The 17,805-nt window shown below is 40.2% G+C and overlaps 1 protein-coding gene and 1 long non-coding RNA gene across 14 annotated transcripts in view; one reads left to right on the top strand and one right to left on the bottom strand.

Moving 5' to 3' along the window:
- The window catches only part of unc-13, a 307,874-nt gene that overhangs the window by 273,087 nt on the left and 16,982 nt on the right, over nucleotides 1-17,805 (top strand). For 9 of the 13 annotated variants that reach the window (XM_069056452.1, XM_069056444.1, XM_069056445.1 and 6 more), the window contains 4 exons: nucleotides 8,147-8,190; nucleotides 11,490-11,580; nucleotides 14,252-14,326; nucleotides 16,122-16,341. In XM_069056452.1, coding sequence (XP_068912553.1) covers nucleotides 8,147-8,190; nucleotides 11,490-11,580; nucleotides 14,252-14,326; nucleotides 16,122-16,341 — 430 coding nt within the window. Of the gene's footprint in view, nucleotides 1-574; nucleotides 6,367-8,146; nucleotides 8,191-11,489; nucleotides 11,581-14,251; nucleotides 14,327-16,121; nucleotides 16,342-17,805 lie in introns of those variants that run through there. The other 4 variants (XM_069056441.1, XM_069056440.1, XM_069056443.1 and 1 more) reach the window with 2 other exon arrangements.
- The window catches only part of LOC138137144 (uncharacterized), a 145,852-nt gene that overhangs the window by 110,127 nt on the left and 17,920 nt on the right, over nucleotides 1-17,805 (bottom strand). The gene's annotated exons all lie outside the window — the stretch shown is intronic.

The following is a 17,805-nucleotide window of genomic DNA, read 5'->3' on the forward strand; positions in this document are numbered from 1 at the left end:
AATAAAATGCATTCTGTGCAGTCCTGCATGAATGAGCTGCAATTTGTACTCTTATTACTTTATTTGAATATTTAGTCATTTTCATTTGCATATTTGCAGTCTACTTTTCCGACATGTTTATTCAACAGCCAAACTCCATCATGATAGTACGTGGCAACCTAATTGTCAACGTTAAATACATTTTGCAGCACTAACGCAATCACTGATCATACCATTACACAAATTGTGTCCTATGACATAAAGTTACTTACTGACGGACTAGTTCCAGCTTAATTTAATTATGTTGCAGTAAAAGTTAACGTTGCTGAAGGTAACTCTATTGCAACTGCTTCGCTCTAAATGAACTATTCGATGAAAACACGTACATATAGTCGGTACGTTATAGATGTGGATTGGGGACTTGTCGTTAAGTTGGCACTACCAGGAAAAGTAACTACGCGCGCTTATAAGGTAGCGACCTTGAGTTTCACAATCCACATCTAAAACGTTATTACAATAATAACATTGTGAAATTGAATCGTGAATTGACGAAGTGGTTCTACACTTTATAACTTTTTTTCTTTTCGCACCAAATCTCCATACATCATCCGGTCAAATTGTACCTCTCGAATTTGTTATTTGTGTGCCAGGTAAGGGATAAAAAGATTTATTTTTATCTTTTCTAGCAGTCACTAAATTTTCCTGGTCGCAACATTTTATTCACCACTTACCCCATTTCATTGTTTTTAAATTGAACTCCAAAAATATTCGTATAACGACGTACTTACGTATTTTTAAATATTTCATTTTCTTTTCCGTTTTATATTGGAACAGCGAACGCCCATCACATTCTGACGTACACTTGTTCTCTATTATTCATTCCATCATCCTTCAGCCATATCGGGAAACAAAAAGAAAACAGCAGTTACATTTTCCCTTGTTTTTTTGCCCTCGTAATACGAAACTCCATTCAAATGGATAAAATGGATAATATTATAACAGAACAGTTACTCGGATGTATGTTATCGTGGTGAACCCTTTCGAGCTAAATGCCTGTTTGATATTACAGGAGGTGCAGAGAACCGATCGAATTAATTATCCCCAGATAATAACAGAGAAAATTTAACGTAAAACACGGAGGTTTCATTCAAATGAGGTCCATTTCTATGCGAAAGGGTTTGCGGCTTCGTTTTCCAGGTCGAGTTAGAGTGCTCGTTACTGTACCCACCCATTCTTTAGCAGCTTCATTCACAACTTCAAATTTAATTCATTTATTCTTGTCAATATCTGCTCGTATTAATAATTTCAATTGATACTGGTCGAGACAGTGATTCGAGAGTTGTAGGTGAAGCTCTGCCTGAACTGCTATTCTCTTGCAGATGTCGTTCAAGAATGAACCGTCAACGGACGAAACAAAAATGACTCTGAGGGTGTTTCACGGTTCGAAAGTGATCGTAACGAGTGACGGTCGTGAACGGGCCATCTTTCCCACAAACATTTCACACAAACCCCATGATGCTTACCCGCGACCAGAATTCTCCTCACATATCGCTTGAACGGTTCCGCTTTTGATTCAGTGTCATCGGTACCAACATATCATGCAGAATCATCTCCGGGTCGTGATCAAATAGACTAAAATGTAGTGGAAGCCGCCGTAAAATGAGTGAAAACGTGCACCGCATCGCCGACGGAGGATCCGGCACCATGGCGCCCGCCATGGCCCACCACTACGACGCCAACGTCGACTACGTCATCAACGAGTACATGGAAAGACTGGGCACGAGACTGAACATCCTCGAAACCGAGCTGAAGTACGCGTGGCGCGCCCTGGACCTGTTGTCGCAGGAGTACATAAAGATGTGGGAGCGTCTGGAGAAGCTGGAGGGGTTGTTGTACGAACAGCAGAGCGTGATCTCGCAGTTGCTCGATTTTTACACGTCGGGAGGGGCCGGTTGTAGGCCGAATATGGGCGCGGGGGCTGCAGCGGTTCTGGACAGCAGGCTGGGGGAACTCGAGGTGATACGGGAGATCTTGGGGAACGGGACGGTGGAGGATGGACTCGAAGAAGGTTTAGATGTGACGCGTGCGCAACCCACCACCATCCAAGAGCTAGAACTGGACGAGATGCACGTCCCGGACGAGGCTTTCTACAGGAGTTTGAATCAAGCCTACAGGGAGGATTTGGTCGGGTGCGACTTATCGGCTCAAGGGACCCAACTGGGGATGATATGGGAGGAACGCGAAGACACCGACGAGAACAACGAGAAAAAGAACGAGCTTAAAAACTTGGAACACCTGGATGAATCCGAGGAGGTGTTCAGTGCGTTAGACTACAAAGACTACAGAGGCAACTCTCCTTGTGTCAGTGAACAGGACATAGCTCAACTTTCCCGTATAGACTCGATAGATCACGTAGCGATGGAAAAATTAAACGAATTGGATCGGTTGAGTAGTAAATTGCAGCAAGATTCGGATAACATCAAGCAGCTCCAGAGGAAACTCCTAGAGTCGCCCTTATCTATGTCTCAAGAAGATGAAGGTAAAAGCATGGACGACAACGCTAAATCTCTGGACGAGCATCTGCGACAAATGTACAATGAGTCTGAAAACTGGAGCTTCTCCAGCAGTTCGCGAGACCAAGACGAACTCCTCTTGCTTGCAAAATCTGAACTTCCCAACTCCATCCCTTATTCTACTAGACCTAGCTCAAGATTATCCGTGACTGATAGCGTTATAGGAACAGACAATGAAGTAGCCGAAGTCTTAGCTGGTGGAATGCGAACACCAACGTCGCCCAGACGACGCCAACTCGAAACGACCACGTGTAGTGCCCCTTTCACCACCGTCACAGGAAGACTAGCCTACAGTGCTGCCGTGCAACACGTCGACGCGGCCGCGGCCGCGAATTCCAAAAACCCTTTCTACTGTGGCAACTCCTTGATCGCAGCATCTTATGAAACTGTACCTTGTTCGACTCCCAACATCTTCAACATCAAATCGGAAAGGGCACCGTCTCCTTCCTTGTCGGTTTGTAGCGTAAGGACCCGCCAAGATGGTTACCTTGCCAACACAACGAATTCCGACGAAGTACAAACTAAGGACTCGCCGAGTCCACCACCTCCGGCCCCTTTGGACGTATGCGAGTCGTTCCTGATGTCTGGTGGCAACGCAACTTCCGTGTCACACACAGGACCTAGCCCAGTCTTCCTCGGTACGGATGGAGTACCGTCATCGTCAATTAATCTAGATCCCAAAAGATCACCCAAAACTTCGCCAAAAAGAAGCAAAACAAACATCGTGGCCGCAAAATCCGATTCAGGTTTGTCTTCGATGAGCGGCTGGTCCAGCATAGAGAAATCCCCAGGTTCCCCAAAAAATTTAACTTCTAAAGTTGCTGCCTTAAACTATTTTATCGATCCTGTGACAAGACAACCGAGCAATCGAACCGCATCCCCAGTTCCGGTCCAAGCCTCCCTCGACAACAGGCCTTACCTAGAGTCGAACACCGACTCCTTGATCACCTCCCACAACACCATTCTACCTGGGGGCCACCATTTGTCGGCTTTCACAACTGTCAAATCGCCTTGTAGTCTAGAAACTTCGGAAGGTTACGGCACGTTCGTCCCTGCTCCGGCTCCTGCTTCAGATATCAACGTCAGTCCTCGAAGGAAGTCCAAACATCACACGACCACCAATGCTAACACTTTCGGTGGAGAATTCATGTACCGCAACGACCAACCCGCCATCTATTCGGTCGCCGGGAGTAACAGAGAGACGTACACTTCGGTCTACACCAGCAACAGCGCTGACTACATAACCCAAACCATCAACTATCCCGATCTCATAGAGCCTTACGAAAACAACGAATTCCATAACATGCAACGGCAATTTTCGTACAATTCGCTGACAACGACCCAACCACCCCCCGAACCCGGTCCCGGACGAAGAAAATCCCTCTCGAGAATGTACTCCACCAGCAACGGCCAAGACGGGATCGCCAACCATGAAGGTTACAAGACCGCAATGTACCGTACCATGTTCCCTAGTGGTAACATCACGGACGCCCTCTCTTACTACCCGACATCCTCACGATACGAGTCCGGAGTTGTCAATTTACCACAAGCCGACTACAACGATCCTTCGGCTTGGTTGAGTCGCCCTCCTCAGGACATTCAGTACCAAGACAGCACGAGTCCATCCAGTTCCATGCGTTCAGTGGAAGCCTCCGAAGGGGGTTACAATCAGAGTCCCTATTTGGACCAGAGACGTCACCAACAGAGACATCAACAACAACAACAACAACCCATCTACGAGAACCAAGCCCAAATCGACCAACACAACAGACAATGGAACCAAAGACAAGAAATTCCTTACCTAGAGCTCGATTTGCGAAACAGAAATGTTCCTGAATACGTAGTACAACAACAACAGCACGGTGATAATAAATATTTTGATCCGAGCACTGTTATCATAACACAATCAGGGTACATCACTATAACGTCAGACACAGTCGACACTAGTCGAGACGAAAAAACGAAAAAAACGAAACGGGGAAACACACTAAAGTCGGCCATGAGTTCCGTGAGTCACTGGCTGCCCGACTTGCACTTGACCAAACGGCACAGGTCGTACTCTCTTCCGTCTGGGGTCAGAAGGGAAGATTTAGAGAAGAGTAAGAGCAATCATGTGAAGAGCAACGTGAGTTCGAGGAAAAAGAAAAAGAACGCTATCGTATCGACGGTTTCTGGAATTTTACAAAAAGCCAAACGAAAAACGTACTTTCAACATCACACCCAGTCGTTGTCAGATCCAGAACAATCGGAGAACGAATGGGTACTCCAGAGAGCCAGTTCTGTAGTATCTGAAGATGATAGAAGCGAGGACAGTTACAGCATGTTCGAGAACCAACCGGAACGTGACTTGTTCGCCAAAGTCGCCAAGCCTAAGATTAGGAAAAATAGTCAACAAGAGGTGATCCCTCAGAAAGTTGAAGAAGAACAGTTGCAACCCCAGTTTGAACAAATAAAAGTATCACCTCAAACGAGCGAAGTGAGTCCGAGTAGTAGAATTGAGCACGATATTGATGGAGAAGCGGCCGGCGGCGAAGAAGAAATTTCAGGTAAAAGTACTGGAAGTGGTTCTAGCAGTATTTTTCCGATGATAGGGGATACCAAGAAAAGTTCAGCTTCATCTGAAAAAAGCGACGAAACGGTGATAACCGAGAGCAAAATGGTAGTGGTGGTTGGTGGGGCTTCTATGGAATTTGCAGTGTCCAGAGCACTCGGTAAATACAGGCAACAAAAACAGACGTCTTCGTTTTCTGATGATCAACTATCGATCGACGAGCAAGGCATGGTAATCGAAGAAATGGCCTACGAAGAGCCGAAGGAACCACAAGAAAACAAAAATGAAAGACTCATCGAGCAAATTTCTACTGAAAGTCAAAACAGCGAGACGAGTAAAGTTGTTTCTAATGGTGAATTCACGATTGAGGGGAGTCCCTCGGCTTCAAGCTTACGCACCCAAGTCAACAGGTACTTGCCTAGACATCAGCAGAGCCTGGAAATTCCAGGTCACAAAGGTGAAGACGACGACAGTAAAAGCACGCATTCCTGGCGCAGTACTTCGCGAGTATCTTCCCGAAGACAGAGCACTGAAGACAGTATCGACAGCGAAGACGAATGGTACTGCTACGAATTACGCAAACTAGAAGAAATGGAGCGTCAGTCGCAGTTAGAAGCCGAAATGGGCGCTACTCTCCGAGAAGAACCGGAACTAGAAGAATTCTACGAACCGTACGAAGAAGTCAAAGAAAGGATGTCGTTCGTCCTGAGAGAGTTGCGCATGAAAGCGAAAGTCGTCGAAGGAGTGCTGGAAGAAAAAGACAATAATCTTCACGTCATTCAATCCGCAAAACACCGAGAAAACGACCGAAACTCGCTTCACTTAGAAGAAGCCCACGCGTTGTTCAACAAGATCAGAGACTTCAAAGATGAACTCCAAGAAGAAGAAGAGTCGCCTCGCGAGCCGTTCCCAGAACCCAAAGACGAAGAACACTCCTCCGGCGAAACTTCCGGTCCGGACAGTCCGCACTTGAGCGTCGATGAAGAAGAAGACGTCACTGATGCGTTCGCACGTTGTCACGTCCCAGCCAAAGAAAAACCCGAAGAGGTTCCGGTTGAAGAACCAGAACCCGAGAAAGTCGAGGAAGCCACCCCCTTGCCAAAAATCCAAGTGGACACTGACGACGCGAAGCCCGAACCGTCCAAAGAAGCGACGGCTCAGATGGGCAGCAAATGGAAGTTGCTGAAGGCGCTGAAAGAACGAAAAGCTGAAGAAAAGAGCAGCCAAGTAAAAGTTCCCGAAACGACGACGGAAAAAGATAAAGTGAGTATGTTGGGGATGATGCAAAAATTTTACGAGATCCATGTTAAAACATAGTCTGTAGTTGGAAGAAAACAGTAGTTTGCACCAAATGTTACAAATCGCAGCAAATCAATTTTGGATGTAAGCTTTGCCTTCGAAGTTATGTCACAGATGATTATATTGTAACCCATTGCTTCACTAGGTCGATATTAAGTAAACAAAAATCATAAAATGAAACAAGCTCTGTTTGTGTAACAGTTCAATAAAAGAAATTAAATGTCAATTTTCGATGCAGGAAATTCATGTTGTAAAATTTATAATAGTTAAAAATTAACTAAAAATATATGAGTGTATTCATCTCACGTCACATTTTCATATCATGGTTCATATCGTCAAGATTTTACAATGTCATAGTTTGCACCCAGAGAATTATTTAGTATTAAGTCCATATCGTCACAAATAAATGTATACCCCCTGTTCACCAGAGATTGACATTATGATTATTGGGCAAAAGTGTTTATACTATCATTCATACGTAATCACACAAGTTCCGACAAAAATACACAAAAATTGAATTGAAACGCCATTTGGATATTCTTAGGTGCTCATAAAGTCCTGAATGATAGAAAAATGTTAGTTTGACATCTGAATGTCGCGATTTTGACTTCTTTACGAAAACAGAATATACTTTTTTCTTAATTTCAAATATCTAATTCTAACTGTAAGTTAAGGGTATCAAGGTCACTCCTAAATATAAGCTACATATTTATGTTTAATCTTACTTAAATTGCAATAGAGCAAACAAAAAAACTCTCCAAGTTTTACACTTAATAAATTTCTTGAAATTTCAAGAATGCCTAGATTAAGAATGCAATGCACTGTTCCTTTTTTGAAAAATGCTCAGAAACTTCAACTTCACACTTCTCAAATTAGTCAAACTGAGAAAAGGATTCTTGCTGGCCTTCAACGGTAGATACTAACGTGACAATAATCTTTCCTCGAGCTTCTTCAACCGATACGATCCAATTGTAATATACTATACATTTTTAATAGCGTGATTATTCTAAACTAATAAATAACATGTTTACTCTCACATTTCACTTCCATATTTCACACGCAATTACAATTAACCTTCACCTCCTCGAACCCATCATGTGGAATATATATTGCATGCATCACAACCACCGGTTCTTCCGGCAAACCTTTCAACTTCCACTCTCGTCACCTTCCGACGCTTGTAACGGTTGTTGTAAATAAAATATTTCCCGAGTTTCCGATCGGGTTGTAAACCTCAGACCAAGACGTTTACGCTTAACAATGAAACAATTTTACTTTACACGTGATAGTATAAATGCACTATTGTTCTTACGACTACAGTTATAAAATAAAACCATTAGTTGACTAGTATTAATTATCCCTAGACTGGTCTCATAATGACAATCTCGTTATATACCAATAACTATGTAGTTAGTCGGTGAAGAAACGTAGACGCAAGTATAGGTAAAGTGTATACTAATATGGCATAGGATGCATACATCTGCACAGTACAATATCAATGTTATAGCAGTATTATAAAGACGCTTAATAGGGAAACTGCTTGAGAGACGACATTGTGCTAAGATAATAAGTTTCTATACCCCGTTCCGATATTGTAATTTGTATAAAATTGTTATTTTAATACGTATGTGTTGTCAGTGTATTTTTTATCCATTACAAATAAAGTGTTTTGTTATTTTGTGATTGTTACCCCGCGAGGGGAACTTTCTGTTGATTCACTATTTATGTTACTTTTTGTTTTTAGAATGGATCCGGCATGGGAGCTGATCCGGCAGGAAGGACAAATGGGTGAGTACTTTACAATAACATTTTCCGGAAGATTTTTGTTGCCAATTTTTCAAAAACCAAAACTAGGAATGACTTACTCAGCCTTTAATAATAAATCAGACAATTATCCAAATATCGGGTGTTCACTTAAATTTATCCTTAAGGTTGGCGTTGAAGAGTCAATTGTGAATGCACCACTCGTCAATATGCAAAGTAAAAACACAAATAACGTGAAATGTGAGGTTAGATTTAAACCGCTGATCCGTGATCTGTAATTCGTGGTGTGTGTGAACTCTTCAACGCCTACTTTTAGAATAAATTTAAATAAACACCCGCTACATATCTATCGCTTTAGAGAAAGACAAATAATTAATTAACCACCCTCGTAATTGAAAGAATCCATAAATTACAGATAAATTAAACACAGAGATTGGAGGTGGATTCCATTTGTATTTGGTCTAAATGGAAAAGACATAATACACACTTTTACATGATTATTTGCTCGTCGCATTTATACCACCTCACATTATCTCACGCGATCTTTAGCCATCTTTAGGCGTTTTCCAGGTGTTGAAAGCCTATCTAATTGAAAAACTCGATAAGACATCAATGACATTATTTCAGTGGCGCGTTTCAACAACTTTGTTATCGGTGAACATAAACAACACTAACCGTGAACACTTGACACCCTTTATCAAGATTTTTTACCCACTAAAACCCACACAAAATACATTTTACAACACAAGACAAAAATATAATATATTATGCAACGAGCATTTAATGATGGCTATTAAGACACGAGTATGAGAATTACGGCACGGGCCGTAGGCGAGGATACACTATTTTTTCTATGACCGGGTCAACATCACTAACTATAAACTGTCAAAATTGATTAATCTAGATCTGTCAGATACTTCGGCAATATTTGATATTGCTGTGGTGTTGCATTTCTACTGATTATAAACTTGTATCTTAATGAAAAATCTGTATCTTAATGAATCTCATTAAAATACAGAGAGTAAATGTGTAATAAAGCACATAAAGTATAGAAGTAGAAAAAATAATAATAATATATGCTGAAATTGTGTATTTGAATTGGCTATTAATGAGTATTTAATAAAATTGTGTTTAAATTTATATTACTTTGTTTTTTTTTTTTTCGTGATTCGGAAGTCACGTTAAACCATTGGTCTCGGCCTATTGAGTTGGTCATCATGCCACTCATAGATTTGTAAGTCAATCTTAGACTGTGCAACAAATTTTTTTTATGCTGAAAATGTGTAATTGAATTGGCTATTAATGAGCATTTAATAAAATTGTGTTTAAATTTATATTACTTTGTTTTCACATTTCTATCACTAGAAAAATTCTGTTGGTGTCAAGTCGGGAGATTTCGGTTTCCATTTGAATAAAACACGACTCCAATAGAATCCAACAAAAGAAAAACCATGTGGATAGTTTGAATACTATTTGCCCAATTTGACTAACAGGACTCGCCAAAAAAATTTACATTTATATTAATCTCACCCTTATCTAAATTGCAATCAATAGTGTTAAGTGCTTTTATTTTTTTATTACTAAAGGGGTACAGCCCTGAATGCGATTCAAAAGAATGTAATCATACAAAATAACACAACGTAAAATTTTCACATCGTCATGGTTTTATATTAAGCACCCCTTATAAAAATTAATTCACTTATTTGCATAACGAATATTAAAATTAACTTTGCGAAATGTTCTCGCCGACGAGTCCAATAAAAATAACTCACCCACCCGATACACCACTTGTACAACATAAAATGAAACCGTTTCCACTTCCGTACGTGGAACATGACAGAAGCCACATAAACAAAACGAAAATCGTAATATCTCCTTTGAAAATCACCCCATTGAATAAAACGTCTCGCAAGGCTGTAAAAATATTAGTAACCTTAGAGTTAGAAAGAGATTCCGAAGAAGCGCACCCGCATGAATACCGCAATACGTGATATTTGTATTCCGAATGCATTTGAGGGTGGTTGGAACAGACACATCCGATCATTTCCATAGATCGCGTAATGGGGTAAGAAAAGGCAAAAGCAAATTGCAAACGGCGCCGTTGCCAGAAACTAAATTCAAATATTTCCAACAAAATTGGTCGAGGTCTGTTCAGCGGACTAAAAGCCGACACCGATTACTCTAACGTAGCCGTGCACTATTGATTGCATAACCGCTCGTTCTGAACAAACACCTAATTTACATTAACGATTACAAAATTAATGGAACATTTTTGCCGTTTATTACCTACCTAAAGGACCTTCAAATAAATTTATATTTAGAGCAACCTATGGAAATTCAATTGTTTGCAACATTTTTCCAGCGTAGAAAATGACAAAGAAACGTCTGACGTTTTAAATTAGGTTAGAAAATATTTTTAATTTTTGTAGTGCTTTCTCCACGGAATATAAAATTGGGAAAAAGCTTACTATGTAACCTGTGTAACTCCAGAGAATAATTGGTAACCTACAAAAATTACTTTACACTGTTAACAGAATTAGAATATTGCCTACGCCTACTCTAATTATATATTTATTTGAAGACCCGATATATCGAACATCAGTCCACAATGACGGTGATTAATCGTAAGAACCACGCTCAGGGCTTCAATATGCAACCGAAACTGGCACTAGTTGCGCATATATGCGCAACCCGACCGTAGCAATTAATCTACGCTCATATCAAACCGAGTAAAAGGGTCATTCCGTTATTATTAAGGGTCACGCGATTTCCCGTCTGATGTATAAAGTGGCTTATTTGAGCACACGAACTCGGAATCCTTGAATAGAATCGTTTAAATCCTTTCAAGATCGACGATTTTCATCAATTTTAGCGTCCGAAAGAGGCAAGAAGTTGATTCAACGGTCGAAAAATATGGTTTCAATTTGCTCCTCGAGCCGTTTAACACTTAGAGGAGTGCCGGGAAATTTCTGTCTATTCCTAAATGTGCAATCGCTCGTTTGCCGCCTCTTCGGGGAGTTGTAAAATGCAAATTTTAAAAATTACGCGACGGTTCGACTGTTCTCCGAAACTAGGCCGTCGACGTGTAAAATCGTAAGATACGGAACTATCTCCTAATTAAGCCCGAAAACGCCATTACGAGCAAAAGCTTGTTAAAAACTGGTCCGAATAAACGCAGTCGTGTGTCAGATTTTCGCTCTCGACTCCGTCACTCTCTATTATTTTCATTACGCGGGCTCCCTTGAATAACGCGCCTCAGAAGCTGCCCTCTTCTATTTCTCGTTTAATAGGGGATGTGTTCTAATCTGATTTTTTATTAACAGGCATCCAGGCGATAATCCGTTCTACAGCAACATCGACAGCATGCCGGACATCCGGCCCCGACGGAAGTCCATACCCTTGGTATCCGACCTGGTAAGGCACTTAGCAGGACTAGAACACTATCAGTTAATCAATCATTGCGACGAGGACGATTCCGCCTCGACAGATCACTTCACACGATTTCAGATCGTTTTGCGAATTTTACAAGCCGTTAAATTTACAGTGATGACGCAAAATCATATCAGAATATCTCTAACTGAACGCATAAATCATCTTGTTATTGGGAGGATATTTGCGAAGGACCCGAGTCGTTATCGCCGCTCCTGGGGTCTCATTTAGAATGGAAACTAAGATTTACTGCTGTAATGATAATTGATTCCGTGGGCTTTAACTGATGTTAACTTGGCAAACCTTACATTATTTGCTCTAAATTAAAATATATGTACGAGTATAATTTTCTGCAGACAGACAATTTGAAAAACGTTTCAAACATGTACAAAAATAGTATATTTGTCAACAAGCGTGTAATGATGGCTATTACTCATGAGGATGATTTTCTGTTACGAGACGAAGGCGAGTGACGTAATTCCCCCGAGTGAGTAACAGCCATTACCCGCGAGTAAAAATACTGTACTTTTTCCACGACTATCAAGAGAAATTGATAATAGAGAAAGAGCGGTTATGAAAAACAAAAATATCAAAAACATTATTACACCTGACCTAACTTTGATAACGTTACCAACTGAATTTCAATTAGCTCGTATTTGGGAAATTTGAAAAAAAGCGTCTCACTTGAAATTCAGAATGAGAAGAATTGTGTGTATTGGAGAGTTACAGAAACTTTTGAATATTTTATTCACCATAAAAGTTGCAATAAAATCAATACATAGCTTGGACGGCAATGTGTGAGGAAGAAATCCGAAAAGATTCGACATTTGAAAATGATTCTTCAGCAAAAGAAATTGCTAAAACCAAATACCGGTGTGACTTTCTTGAATATGGGGAACGTGCCCGACACCACACTCTCCTCTGAAGAAGAGCGCTGATGCGGAAAATCTTGTGTGTCAACAAGACCGAGCACACTGCTTACACTGCAGGTGTAACACATTGATTTGAAGCGGCAGACGTGGTGATGCCATTATAGCCTGACCTCATACAATTTGTTTCCATTGAGCATGTCTGGGAAACACGACTGAATAGGTTACTCCACCCTCCGGATATAATTTATACGATTCCCGACTACGGTTTCGGGAAAGCTCTGGATGAATTAGAGGATGCTTCGGCGCTCATTATCGATTTCTTTAATTTTGCCATCTAGACACTGCGACTTTTATGGAAATCGGTGTATTTTTTATGAAAACAACGGGGACCACAATTCCGAATGTCAAATGAAACAATAACTCTGCCGCCTGTATCTGCTTAAACCATCTTCCTGTATTTTAATTAGTGAACGTTTGTTTGATTTAAATAATAAATTACGAACTTCCCCGGCCGTGTAATAAATTTGATTAGATACTGTATTCCCGCTCGTAAAATGTATAAATCAAACAGCTGTCATGAGTTTGACATAAATTTACATTTTATCAACTAGATCGTTCTGAAGATATGCACCCAAAAAAGAAACACTTGTTACTACAACAAATTGCTTTTTATGAATTGAACAAAGTTTAAGAAGGGAAAAGGAGCAAGAGCTCCAACGTTGAATGAAAGTGTGCATGCAGCAATCTTTTAAGACAGCGGAGGATCGTTTAAAGGAAAGTTTTAATGAAACTGCACTAAAGGAAATCTCCATTAACCGAAGAAATTTTAATTTGAGCAACTTTCAAACCAAACCGGATTATTTTCATTCAAGATTAATTCTTTTCAATGGTCCGGTGAAAAAGCTGATTTTGAAACGTTCCCCAGTTGGCGACGATTTTATATACTGATATGATTTTGCACTGGCACGTGTTTGTCTAATGCGGCTCGACCGCACCCAAATCCGACTTTTATCGGTCCGATTAGACAAGCATCCAAACGGAGTGTCCTTTGTGAATGTCCACAAACGTCTGTCTACCTAGTAGGCATAATCCCGTACTCCCGAAGACCTGTTGCAGTTGTGTTCCTCGTCCATGTATCTGTTTTTGTACATCACAAGTGCAACTCCTCCGTCCTTCCCTCTTATTAATGTTGAGTGTATTGTGCGAACTCTCCTAGAACCATTACTAACGTGTCTGTGTTGTTTGTTCTCTGTTTAATGGTTTGCCCTGCGCCGCTTCACTTCTCCAGGTGCTCAAGGTACTGGTCTACTCTTCCTTCCGTTTTCAACATTTTAGGTTTCACGTCGCTATTGCTGCACTTGAACGTAGTTTGATTAGATGGCTGTTGCTTGCGATCACTTAAAGCTCCAGCATGTCGGGTTTATGCTCACCGCCGTTTCCACTTGAATTTTTTCAAAAAATTCTCTTCTCGATTCCAATTAGTTCCACACACATGCGACCTCTTATCGCACGTTTCAGGCACCTAATTGCATGTCGCTTTCGCACAGCATGTTACAATCGAACGTCGGTACTGGGGGTAAGTAGTGGCCACAAAGAAAGTGCCAACGGCTGTGTTGGCGCGTCGTTTCACCACCAATTAGGGCTTGGAGAATGTTTTCAATGCTAGTTCACTGAAATTTTATCACAGTTTTGGCTAATTTTTGCTAATGCATAAAGGTTCAGAGCTAACATCGCCTCTGCTAATTAACGAATTAAACAAACATTAACCCGTTTGGTTTGTGCAGACCATGGCTGCCACCAAGAGGAATGCCGGGTTAACGTCAGCAGTTCCCAGAGCTACCCTCAACGACGAAGAACTGGTGAGTTTCATTAAAATTTATGGTCTAGTTATAAGCCATTAACTATTTTTCATACACAAAATAATTTATTGGGGGATACATTCGGTGCTGTTATTGTCCTATGGAAGCTTCTTAAATGTGTTCGCCGGGAATTTATGAGGATATAAAAGTCGCTGCTCGTATGATTTCAAACGCTTTATTGACCGAGATGTTCCATAAGCGGTTACGTAGGCGATCTAAATTTAATTTAAAATTTCATCAAAGCTCTTACAATTCATTCTTGCATCGTATTTTTGTAAACCTTCCTAATTTATTTTGAAACTTTAATCGGTTGGTTTCCACCTTGCTTTGACAGTTAATGGCGTTGCGACTGTTCACTAGTTCAAATAGTTTGCAGACATAAGACAAGGTCAAATTAAATTTTAACAAGTCGTAGGAGGTACATCATCGATGATATCCACGAATGAAACCGAACTGCAGATTCAACTAATCCGCACGACTGATTGAATGTGCTGCTCCGGTTTCACGAGTCACATCATCTATTATTAATCATATCACGACTTTATTTTTTATGAGAGAACATAATGAACAACTGAGTGATGCTCTTTGATAATTTAGACCGACTTACTGATTGGTTCCACACCTTTTTCAGACTTACGATCGCGCAATTGGAAGAACTATTTGTGGCTGTCAAATTTGATAAATGTCGTTACTGTTAGAAACGGATCAAAATAAAGCAATAGATTCTTTTATAATATAAAATATTATAAAAAGGGATCATGTGCCACATGAACTACAGTCGCGGACAGAAAAAAGTAGGACAAGTCGTATTAAGAATTAAGAAAAATTGAGTTGAGTAAATCGGGCTTAATATAATAAATAAATAAATAAATATTTTAATAGTAACCATAAAAAGAGTAAACAGACTTACACTAGCGAAAAAACATTGTCCTACTTTTTCTGTCCGCAACTGCATATTCTCTCTCAAATAAAATTTTCACCTCAAATTATTTGTTCATTATTTCGTGTAGAAATTTGTGTAATTTTTTAATGACTGTGGGTGGAATGGATTATGGCAACAGACCAAAACGTAACCCATCTATTTGAGTTTCATTAATGTAAAATTATTAATATGGACTTCGCCCACAGTGCCCTCTGAAATTGTGTAAATATTGAAATTCTTTTTAACGAAAATTTGAACTCAAGTCAACGGACTGAAAAAAATGTAAGGTTTTTAAACTGAAAAAATCCTCTTCCCAGATTTATTATTTATCTTCGAGCAATAAAATACACAGTCATGAAGTATTTATATTAGATTTCTGTAAACTTCACGTTAGAGTTGCGTGTTTGCACATTGTTATTAATTATTTACATAATTGCAGTGCAGTGTGGATCGATAACCAAACAGCAACTTTCTAGTGAATATATGTACTGTGTTTAAAAAAAAAAATCGCCCGTTGCAGTCTTTTGGAACGATTTTTCCGAAGCAATATTTAATTGCTCGGAGCTGGTTTGATTTATTCCCCGAACCGTTCTTTCATTTGCCAGCAGAACCTCTTAAAAAATTCACAAATGCCGAAAACACGATCGTCGAAAATTTCCAATCAGACGACTGCTCGTTCAAATAAACAAGTAATAATCCCTCCCGGATCAAAGTTATTTATGTCCTCCGGATTCGAATCGAACTGACGTCAGGTGCATAATTATCGATCTGATTATGTCACTTAAATCTGGTTTCCTGCTGATATCGACGCCAAAACAGGACATCAAGTTAAAAGGACCGACCTGAATTGATCCATTCTGTTTGTCCATTTAGAAAATGCACGTTTACAAGAAAACGCTGCAGGCCCTCATCTATCCAATCAGCAGCACGACCCCGCACAACTTCGTCCCGTGGACGGCGACATCCCCCACGTACTGCTACGAGTGCGAGGGGCTGCTTTGGGGCATCGCCAGGCAGGGGGTAAGGTGCACGGAGTGCGGGGTCAAGTGTCACGAGAAGTGTAAGGATCTCCTCAACGCCGATTGCTTGCAAAGTGAGTGTCTGCTTTTCATACCTTTCTACGGCGAGCTTTTAGTCTTGTTTTAACGACATCGATTTTTTTTTAAAGGAGTCATTGCCATTTCTGCCAGTGAAGCAGAAAATTCACGAAAAAACTGTACATGTGAGCGATCTAATAGGCAACCACCATAAGAAAATACATGGTATTTTGATTAGAACGTGCATAGCTTATCTACTGATGTGTATTAAACTTAACTGTGTGAAGGTCTAAAAAAAGAACCGTTTTTCAAAATAGTTAATTATCAGATAATCGACTCAAAAATAAATATGAACGACAACGAGCCGATCTTTTAAGCTCCACGATCGATAACCCAATATCGGTATTTGTGGTAAACAAACGGCCATTTTCTCCACGAATTTCCATCTGAAACTTTTTCAACTGACGAATCTCTTAACTGACGGTCCAAGTGACAATTTAAATTTCAAATCGTCACCCCACTTTCGAGCTTAATAAAAGCAAAGTTCGGAATTCATTTGAAAGCGTTTCATCTCCGGCACATATAGACATTCTAAAAAAAATCATTTACAGACGCCCAGAGTATAGATCTTTCGGATAAGTTCGAGTTCGTCGGCAACGAACAGAACTAAACAAAACAGCTCCAAATCGCATAAACAAATATTTGCACTACCTGAAAGAGATCTTCCGGTATCCGGAAAATATATATAAATTTAAAATGGGTTGTCCTCGCTCGTCAAATATTTAACTTGTCTCTTTGTATTGTTTGTAATTGCTTGATGGAGTCAAAAATTTTATTCCGCTTCATCGACATCGGTCCGGTGGTGTTAACCCTTTTGTTGTGCGACTGATTTATTCTTTCCCCTGCGTCTGTCGGAATGCACGCTTAATTCATTCCATTGACGTTTCCAAATTGAAATGGATGTTAATCCATTCCGGTCATGAACTCGATTACACCCGACAGGTAATTAGTGTTATGATTTGAGGTAATTCTGGAATTAGTTCGACCTGGAATGTTCCTAAATGCAATGCAGTCCTGATGCAACAATCGAGGGTGCCTCGTCCCTAGCAGAGTTGATAAAGTAAAATTGGGTTAATGCGTTGTTTTTACCGCTTGCCTCGAGGTGTTAAAAGTTGGTATTGTAAAAAAAAATTAATATGGATACTAAATTCTAAATTAAAAAGTTTCCAGACATGTGCGTCTGTTCGGTTGAAAATTTCGACGGAAAAGTCGAAGAGAAATCCCAGAGGAATTAAAAAGAATTTTCTCGCCAAGGTTTTACCGCGAGTTACGAGTATATCCCCAGAGGATTCAACAATGTAATTTTCCGATTTGCTATTATTTTTTTTCATTCCTTTAATAGTTAATATTACTGTACTGTTTCTAGATAAATTGCTATTTAACGGCAAAACTGTCGACGAACTGGAATCGATAATTCTCGTCGCCTAAAACCCATTCATAAACAACTACTCAACTGTCTG

This window comes from Tenebrio molitor, chromosome 8 (genome assembly GCF_963966145.1).
Source record: "Tenebrio molitor chromosome 8, icTenMoli1.1, whole genome shotgun sequence".
Taxonomy (NCBI): Eukaryota; Metazoa; Arthropoda; class Insecta; order Coleoptera; family Tenebrionidae; genus Tenebrio; species Tenebrio molitor.